Source organism: Salvia miltiorrhiza, chromosome 6, assembly GCF_028751815.1.
Source record: "Salvia miltiorrhiza cultivar Shanhuang (shh) chromosome 6, IMPLAD_Smil_shh, whole genome shotgun sequence".
Lineage (NCBI taxonomy): Eukaryota > Viridiplantae > Streptophyta > Magnoliopsida > Lamiales > Lamiaceae > Salvia > Salvia miltiorrhiza.
In genome coordinates, this window is record NC_080392.1 from 22,577,968 (window position 1) to 22,588,366 (window position 10,399).

The following is a 10,399-nucleotide window of genomic DNA, read 5'->3' on the forward strand; positions in this document are numbered from 1 at the left end:
CAGATTGTTCATCTGCGTGAAACTAGTTTTGATTTGGTAAATGGAAAGGTGATTTGATAAGTGATAGGCACTCTTGTAATTTTTTTATTTTATTAAGGGCATTTTTGTAAAACTGTATATTAGTCTTCAAGTTAAACAAGGAAACCAAACTGTGCTTGTGTGTTATCTAAGTTTTTAATATTACATATCAATCACCTAAAATATAATACTAATCTACTAGAGCCATACTAATTATCTCAAGTTTAATTAATTAAAGTTAATTTGAGATGGAAATCAAACATGCCCTAACTTCTTGTCTTGCTCTTAAGTCCTCTAGTTTCAGAGTATTTGCAAAGCAATCATTTGATTCCCATGCACTTATACATTCACTCTTCACATGTATACAGGGGCGCCCACTCCCAAATTTTGAGTTTTTTTTTAATATATATAGATATATGTTTATATTATAAAAGAAATTTATTTTACAAAAGTTGATTAGCTTGTTATATTCTTCCATTTATAATTAATTTAAGGATAATTGTGTTATTTAAAACTATATAATCTATAAAAATATTATACATTATTATCACTATTATGTTTGTCTTTTAATAGAAAATGCCTAAAATGGATGGAATGCCCAAAAAAAATTTGTTTGCTATTATTACTATGCTTGTCTTTTATTATTATTATTATTGATTCTAGCTTGTAATTTATTGAAAATATATAATTTATGAAAATATTGTTCGTTATTATTGTTACTATGCTTGTCTATTAATAAAAAATGCCTAAAATGTACGAAATGACAAAAAAAAGGGTTTGTAATGTATTGAAATTAATTTGTAATATATTGAAACTATATAGTATATGAAAATGTAGTTCTTTATAATTACTATTATGCTCGTCTTTTAATAAAAAATGTTTTAAAAATACAGAATGTCCCAAAAAAATTTATAATGTATTGAAACTAATTTGTTATATACTTAAATTATATAATATATGAAAATGTTGTTCTTTATTATTACTATTATGCTTGTCTTTTAATAAAATAATGCCTTAAATATACGGAATGTCCAAAAAAAAATTTCCGGGGAGCCGTGTAAGTTCAGCCCCCTCCCAAATTAATTCCTGGTTCCGCCACTGCATTTATATATGGGTTTATTTTCAACAACTTAACCTCTTTTTTTTTTTGGTTCGGACAAAGGAAATAAATCATTATGCTCCAAAAAATAATATATATATATATATATATATTGTACTTAATAATTCATTCTAAAAATTTAAAGCCATAATCCATGATATTCTTAACTATTCTAATTTTTTTTGTTGTTATAAAATAATTAATCATCTAACCGTATGAAATTTATCTAATTAAAACTGTTCTTTTAAATTTATACTCGTGTACACTTAGATGATTCGAACCCCTAATTTATTAATTAGAGAAAAACGTTTTACCAACTAAGTTACATTTCGTCATCTTCTCTAATTTAATCTTACTCGCATAATAGTATACACAACTCGTTTATTATTCAAAACTGAAAAAGATTGCTTTAGAAAAAATAAATAAAAGTACTCATTACGTCTCATTTGATAAACTTTAAGACTAGGAGAGAAAAAATAATTTTTTTTTAAGATTGTTTGGTCAAACGAATATAAAAGAGACAGGCAAATATTATCTTTTAAGTGAAAGAAAAATAATTATTTTTGTGTCACAATTACAATTGATGTAAATAATTAATTATGTGGAGGTGTTTGTCATATATTTCTTATGAAATGAAACGTTCAAAAAAAAAAATACTCTATTAGATTCAGAAAAATGTTCAAATAGAAAAAAAAAACTCTATTAGATTAAAAAAAAAAAAATACTCAATGATCTATTAGATTTAGAAAAAAGTTATATGTTTTATTTTTCTTGAATAAAAAAAGTGTTGAAATTTAAAGTCTAAATATCGATGCTTACAAATTAAAGTTTGGATCGTTTGGATACGTCATGGGGACAAGAAATAGAAGGGTATTAGAGCATCCGCAACGGGGTGCGAACGGGAGTCTGAAGCCGCCCCGCCTCACTGCCGCACCCCAAGATTAAAGCTCGATTTATGCTGCACCCCGCCCCGAGTCTTTAGCCAATTTATATATGCACACGCCTAATTGAAAAAGTTTGGAGAACTGGCGCTTTTCAACCGAATTTTTTTATTATTATTTTGAAAATTATTTTGACCATTGCCAACCGTCTTTTAGTCATTTTTTTTCTTTTCTTATTTCATTTATTTATCTATATATACTCCAACTTTCACACCAAAATAATTCAACTCCCTCTCCATTCTATCATCTTCTTTCAAATTTTGACATCTTCTTCTTCCTAAATTATTCTTCAAAAAATGGACCGCGAGGTCAATGAGTTTTGGAAAAACCGAGCTTAGTCCCCATGGATCCCAATTTCTTCCCTGATGGGCTTCTCGCCCTTCTCTCAAGGCTCGAATGTCTTTGCTACATGTCTTAAACGAATCAACTTGAACGAAACTCGTTTCATTCAAGACGATGATGTTGTGGAGAGTCCTTATCTCCCCAAAACTACGAGGTCATGCACTGACTACATCCCGGCCAAGACTGAGCTCGTGTGCACACTGTAGGTGGAGGCGACCCACAAAGCCACCAAGAGTGCCGATCAAAAGGCACTCACATATTGGGGGGGGGGGGAGGGGAGATTACTCGAAAGTTCAACGAGCTCGGCATGTCGGTACTTCTGCTCGCGACAACAAGTAGATAAAGTCGCACTTTCAACGCATCCAAAAGGACGTCAAGCAATGGAAGTCCATCTATGAAAAGTGTCGCGCCAGAGAGCGGAATGAGTGCTGGACAAATCACTGAACAAGCTCAAGAGAGCTACCAAGCTAACTACAATGATCCATTCAAATATTTCAATTTGACAAGTTATGCGCGAATCTCAATGTTTCGTACGTATAGACCGACAAGAATGTCCACTCGTCGAAGCGCTCAAAGGGCTCAGATGGGGCGTACACAACAACATCCTCGAAGCCGAGCATAACAACGAGACATATAGGCCATAAAGCAACAAAGCGAGACAAAAGGAACGACAATAATTAAGGTGGAATCCTTGACGAGCGAGGAAAATGTGAAATACTATTATACAATGGACCGAATCGCAAAAGACATCGAGCTCTTTAGCCATGCTCAACGCAAAGCCCTCGACTTCGAAATTTTCCATGTGGATAAGTCAAAAATAGATTCACAAGAATTGGCACTGCACATGAAACTAGTCGAGAATGTCATGAAGCGTGGATTGATGAATGTAATTTTTTAATTATTATATTTTATTTTAATTAATATAATATAATATTAAAATTTTAATTTGAATGAAATGAAATGAAATGATGATATTTAGGTGGGGACCATCCCTTCGAACCCTAAAGGGCTGGGCTTTGTGGATGGTCTTAAAATTGGGAAAAACATGTTATTGTTATCATATCATACACAACATTATGATGAATTTAAGAGCTAAAAATACTTGATTCCATACACACACATCATAATAGGCTGTCCGCAAATAAATAATAAATTAATAATATCAAATAAGTATATCCCGAGAAAAACGCAGAAAATACTCTCTCTCTCTCACTCCCACTCTCAGTCACACAGACACAGACACAGACACAGTAAGCAGCGGGGAGCGAGGAGCGAGGAGCGAAGGAGCTTTGTGTTAGAGCACGAAAAACGGCGGCGTTCAACGCCGTCGTCACCAAGATACCTATAAATACTCCTCTTTTCCAACGCCCCACGTTTCCCTTTCCCCAACCGGATTTCATTCTGCCCAACATTCCTTGGAATCAGAGACCTCTCTCTCTCTCTTTAGAATTAACTCCAGTCTTTTTATACTTCTTGCTTCATGCGGCGGCAATGGATCCGCCAATAGGGTTGTAGCATCTGAATAATTTCTTCAAAAAAACCGGACATTTTGTTTATTGTTTTGCCATTTTTGTTTAATTTAAGAAAAAATGAAGCAAAAGGGAGAGGCTATTCGTTCGCGGAGGCTGCTGAACTACGCGTTAATGGGGTTATTAGTGTTTCTGGGATTGGTTTGCCTGTACTACGGCTCAAGGTCTTCCGGTGGTCTGCCACGCGGCGACGACTCATTCGACGACGCCGGCGTCGATCCCGTCACCGGGAGATTTGTGGTGAAGAAGGATTTCGATGAATTGTTTGACGATGAAGAGCGCAATCCCGAGGTCCCGACGAGCATTCCGGTAAGGAATGTTTTGGGCGTTTATTGCGACTGCGCGACGCCGTTTTAGTGTTGATTTTGATTAGGTTTGAGCGACCTTGAATTTCTGTGTTGTAGGTTTGTGATTTGAGATACTCGGAGCTGATTCCGTGTTTGGATAGGAATTTGATCTACCAACTGAGGCTGAAGGTTAATATGAGCTTGATGGAGCACTACGAGAGGCATTGTCCGCCGCCGGAGCGCCGCTTCAATTGCCGGATTCCTCCGCCTGTTGGCTACAAGGTTTGTCATTTGTTCACCTTATGCGCAATTTTTGCTCTTCTTTTTCGAGAATTGAGATGTCAGATTTGAGCCAGGAAATGGTAATTCAGATAGTTGAAGTTTGTATATTAGTTTGATTCAGTGGCGTGCTTGTTGTAATTTTGTTTTCATAAGCTTGATTCCAATCAAACCTTATGTTATAACTGTACTAGAAAATGGTAATTGTAATTGTTAGGGTTTGGAATTGACATGAGTTTTTGGTTTGAAGCATTAGAGATGCACATTTGTTTTTCCCCATTGTTGTTGAAATCGTGTTTTACAGTTCTCTTTCGATAGTTTTGATTCCAACGGAATTTTCTGTTAGAACTCCAGATCCCAATTAGATGGCCCATGAGTAGGGATCATGTTTGGAAGGCCAACATACCCCACACACATCTTGCAAAAGAAAAATCGGACCAGAATTGGATGGTCGTGGATGGGGAGAAGATCAAGTTCCCTGGTGGAGGAACTCATTTTCATTATGGAGCAGACAAATACATCGCGGCTATTGCAGGGGTGCGCATTACAGTATTCGATAATGTGGTTTCCTAACTTGGTTGTTCACATAGATTTAACTTCTCGTTTGCTTTTGTGTAGATGCTGAAGTTTCCTGGTGAAAGGCTCGATAATGGTGGCCATATCCGGAATGTTCTTGATGTGGGATGTGGGGTTGCGAGTTTTGGCGCATATCTCCTCCCATTGAACATCATAGCCATGTCCCTAGCTCCTAATGATGTTCACGAGAATCAAATACAGTTCGCGCTGGAGAGGGGCATTCCTGCAACTTTAGGTGTTTTGGGCACCAAAAGACTACCTTACCCTAGTAGGTCCTTTGAGTTGGCTCATTGCTCCCGTTGCCGGATAGATTGGCTCCAGAGGGACGGCATGCTTTTGTTGGAATTGGACAGATTGCTGAGGCCGGGAGGCTATTTTGTCTACTCCTCGCCAGAAGCTTATGCGCATGATGTGGAGAATCGAAGAATTTGGAATTCTATGCATGACCTTCTGGGAAGAATGTGTTGGAGAGTTGTTGCAAGGAAAGATCAAACGGTGATATGGGCTAAGCCTCCAAGTAATAATTGCTATACGAGAAGAACTCGTGGAACTCTCCCACAACTGTGTAGTTCGAATGATGATCCAGATGCAGCATGGAATGTGCCCATGAAGGCATGCATCACTCCCTATTCAGCAAGTATGTATTCTTTCTTAAAAAATGAAATAATCATTTAAATCCTTTCCTTGACATGTTGGATATGTTATTGGATAGCCGTCTAGTTATTTTCCTCGCACAGGTCGTTCAATATTGCCTTTGCCTTCATGCGTCTTAGTAGTCAAAAACTAGAAATTTAAAAAACCAGTGTTCTTTTACTTGCAAAAAAAAATGTTTTATATTGATGTAATTTAACTATTTGTGGGAATTTTAACCAATTTTCTGGGAGATAACTCGAAAACTATCTGCATATTGATTTACTTACCGCAACAATTGGCATGCCACCTTCTTTTGGGAGAACAGAAATGCATCAAACGAAGGGAACTTTTCTAGAACCTTGGCCTTGGAGGCTTACATCTGCATCGCCACGATTGGAAGAAATCGGTATAAGTGCTGAGGCATTTCGGAAAGATACAGTAAGGCTTGCTCGCTCCCATCTTGTAATTCTGTTTGAATGAGAAATCGTTTCTTTCATTTTGATCTCACCTTGTGATAACTATGTAATACAGGATGTGTGGCATAACAGAGTAACTGAGTATTGGAAACAGATGAAATCTGTCATGCAGCGGAACTCAATAAGAAATGTCATGGACATGAACTCGAACCTCGGAGGTTTTGCTGCAGCTCTTAAAGACAAGGAAGTTTGGGTCATGAATGTTGCTCCAGTAAACGCGTCAGCCAAGTTGAAGATAATCTATGATCGAGGCTTGATTGGATCAGTTCATGACTGGTATGCATTCTACCTAACGAACCATTCTAGCCTCCTTAAAACGCAAGCCACGATGATGAAATCTAAATTGTGATCTTATGCAAACATTTAATTGCTTCATGAGATGAAGATGATGATGTTGGCTTGCCTTTTCGTTGCGTATGATCATTATTTCAGTTGGACTCCAGTCTGACCATCGATGCTTGTGTCTATAATATATTGTTGATGTCCCTATATTATATGATTCATCTGATACCAGTGAGACAAAATATTGAAGTTATTCTATATTAGATATTATGGGCTTGAATCTGGATATGTTAGACCCATCAGACAATCTTGTACATATTTTTGTGAGGCGTGCTCCCCGGTTTCTGGTCCGAGCTGTTGATAACGTCTGCACCTCCCCATCTATATACAGGTGTGAGTCATTTTCAACTTATCCGCGCACCTACGACTTGCTTCACGCCTGGTCCATCTTCTCAGAGATTCAGGAGAGGGGTTGCAGCTCCGAGGATTTGTTGATCGAAATGGACCGGATGCTAAGGCCCGATGGCTTCATCATCATCAGGGACAAACCTTCAGTGATAAATCATGTGCATAAATTCTTGGCTTCTTTGAAGTGGGACAGATGGTCCTCGGAGGTCGAGCCTAGCAGCGACACTCTCTCCACGAGTGAGGAACGCGTTCTGATAGCAAGAAAACAACTGTGGGAGGAGACTCAGAAGGTGTAAATTTCACCCTATCAGCGCTGTAAATTCCTTGCTTTCAGAGATCTCTGTTTCACTGACTCCATGGCGAAAAAGTAAATGCCTTTTGTAATGAAATGTTTAGATCATCCAAGTCTGTTGAAGGCCTGATTTACATTTGTCTTGCTATGAACTTAACATACGCAGATACAGTTTTCTTCCTATATTCTGTTTGGGGCGGTGGGGGCATTGGAGCGGTAAAACGAGAATAGCCCAACTCTAAAAGGGTTGAGTTATAAATTTTGTAAGGTCTATCTAGTTGACATCTTGTTTTAACCTTTCATTAACCTAATAATATAACATCTCTCTCTCTCTCTCTCTCTCTCTCTCTCTCTCTCTCTCTCTCTCTCTCTCTCTCTCTCTCTCTTATTGTTGGTGTTTGCGAATTTGTGATTCAATCCCTTATTTGAGCAAAATATATACTATTTGGCTAGGTTATAAATTCCTTAAAATATCTTATAAATTATTTAAAAGCTTATAAATTCTTGAAATGTGTTTAGCAAAATAAGGTTTTAATAACTTATAAGCTACGAAAGTTAGTTCCAATAAGTTATAAACTCTCCAAAAATACGTTCTTAAACCTTAATTTATTTTTTCATAATTCTATAAGTAACAATCAATTTACAAAAATAATTTTACCATGATTCATTGTTTTTAAGTTTTAAACTATCTTATAAGCCAAGCCCTCTAATATAAACTTAGTCAAATACCTTCCAAATAAATCCCATGATAAAAAAAGTTCTTTTTATTAAATAAATAAATTTCAAAGATCAACCGCGATGAACTCGAAGATTAAACCTTTGATTTTAGATATGAATAGTGATATATATTCATACATATTATGGGATATTTTAATAATTTTATATAATTAATTACTAAGACATCATTAATGTGTATTAAGGGCTCGTTCGCTATGCGTAATAGGTGTGAGATAAATACCTATAGTATCATAATATGTTGCTTGCTTCAGAAATAAAAGCTTTTTATAAATTATTGGCTTGTTATCTTCTATTTATATATTTTTGATTCTATATCACTTGAGAGATGTGATAGCAAAGCGTAACACTTTTTTTTTACATGATATCGATATCTAAAAAATTATTAGACATTTCAGTTAAAGATATTATACAGTATCTCATACCACGCAGCAAACGAGCCCTAAGTGAATTGATATTTTACTCTAATAGCCTTATTCGAGAAATAGGATTAGATTATCAAAAATGAAAATTCAAATTTCAAAAGTCCAATTCTATAACTTTCCCTAATGACTAAACATTTTAACACATGAATTAATTTAACTATTTACGCCAAGAGGTGGTATTGGGTACAACTGGATTGACCCGCACCCAAATCCTGAACTGCATCCTGATCCAAACCCTCGCATCCTGACCCAAATCGTGTAAATGACACTATTCGGTTATATAAATGACAATACCTGTAATTGACACTATTTTGTTATACAAATGACACTGCGTATAAATGACTGCTCGCTTATTTATTTACACGCCGCAAGTGTACGAGTGTAATTGTTTGTAGCGGCAAATAAGGTCGAATCCACATAGACCAATTAATATCAATTCCGATCCTAAATGCTAATCCTCTATCTGGATAACCGAAAAGATGAGTTTGTGATTTTAAAACTAAGAAAGATAAAGAGGTGGCACCCTAGTCTAGCCAAAATCTTTTAGTCATAGGAAATTCTAGCCATACAAATTAAAATATGGAAATAATAGCATTTCTGACTAAAATACCCTTTTAGTGTGTAACAATATAAAATATACTATTACACACTTTTTTGAAACGAAAAAAGTGTGTAATAGTGTATTTTACATTGTTACACACTTTTTCGCAACCACACACTTTTACATTATTACACACTTTTGTGAAAAAGTGTGTAACAGTGTAAAATGCACTGTTGCACACTTTTCGCAGTTACACACTTTATGTTATTACACACTTTTGCGAAAAAGTGTGTAACAGTATTAAGGGTATAATTGTACATTTACGTTAGAAAATGCTAGTTTTTCCATATTTTTATTTGGGTGGACATTTTTTCCTTTTCTTATACAAGAACGGCTAATTGAGCCAATTAACTCAAAGGTAAATACTGGAAAACAAATAAAACAAGCTGTAGGGAAGAATCAAGAAGAAATAAATTATCCCAAGGTAAAGGTTTCAACAGATTGGAAATCTCAACAGATTCAATTCAACAATCAAGATAATTCTCCTAGGACAATCTCAAAGCTAATCTATACCCACTCCCGTGGCGTACAAACCGTTGATTACATGCAAGACTACCGTCCCCGGATCACACTTGTCTTTTAGCCAATTCTTTCAAATTCTGCTTCATTGTTTTTGAAAATTTGTTCAAACAACAAGGAAGTGACAAATTCTTGACCATAAACCAATATAAGCTCAAATAAACCATCAAACACACAAAATCATCATAACTAAACATCAAATATGACACACCAAGAGGTAAAAATGTATGTTTATCAACCCCCAAACTTGAACTATTATCCGTCCTCGGACAAAATAAAGATGAACCAAGAATGAATCAATAAGAGCGCAAGAAAAAATTGATAACATTGTGGCTTTAGATTTGTCAACAAAAACACCAACATGCATTTATATCTTTTTTTTTTTTTTTTTTACCAAATACCCCTCCAACGTTGGGGCCCCTATCGCGTATAGGACCCTATAGTCAGGGTAGGCGTTGTTTACTACCTCAACGTGGATAAACCTAAGCAAATCCCCCCTCAAATACCAAATACCCCCCTGCATTAAGTCACCGTTGGGGGGGTATTTGGTACTTAATACCTGACTATAGGGTCCTATACGCGATAGGGGCCCCAACATTGGGGGGGTATTTGGTACTTAACCCTTTTTTTTTTTTTATCAAGATATCACAATCATGACAAACTTCAAATTATGGTCTCCATGACTTGCAATCCTTACCAAAAATATATAGAATATAAGAACTCTCAACTCTCAAGTGTATCAATTGACATGTGGACGTGTATACTCTCAAATCAAGCAAGACAAGAACTCAACCATAGGCTTGTAGATCGTCTCACCTCTCCACCACTAAACGTGTGCTCCTATAACCAAGATCAAAAAGGCATTTATTGAGGGTTGTAATGTCGGCTCTTTGGTAGGGTATGATATATTTGACTAAGAGCAGTGGTAACGCATTGCTCGATAGCCTACTCGAGTAG

The 10,399-nt window shown here is 36.1% G+C and overlaps 1 protein-coding gene across 1 annotated transcript; it reads left to right on the plus strand.

The window, feature by feature from the left end:
• The first annotated feature begins 3,469 nt into the window (after positions 1–3,469).
• On the plus strand, positions 3,470–7,500 carry LOC130987529 (probable methyltransferase PMT9). Its single transcript, XM_057911073.1, has 7 exons — positions 3,470–4,238; positions 4,334–4,498; positions 4,850–5,032; positions 5,114–5,708; positions 6,030–6,142; positions 6,236–6,456; positions 6,854–7,500. The coding sequence occupies exons 1-7, from the start codon at positions 3,990–3,992 to the stop codon at positions 7,164–7,166; spliced, it is 1,839 nt and encodes a 612-aa protein (XP_057767056.1). The 5' UTR covers positions 3,470–3,989; the 3' UTR covers positions 7,167–7,500.
• Positions 7,501–10,399: the final 2,899 nt, after the last annotated feature.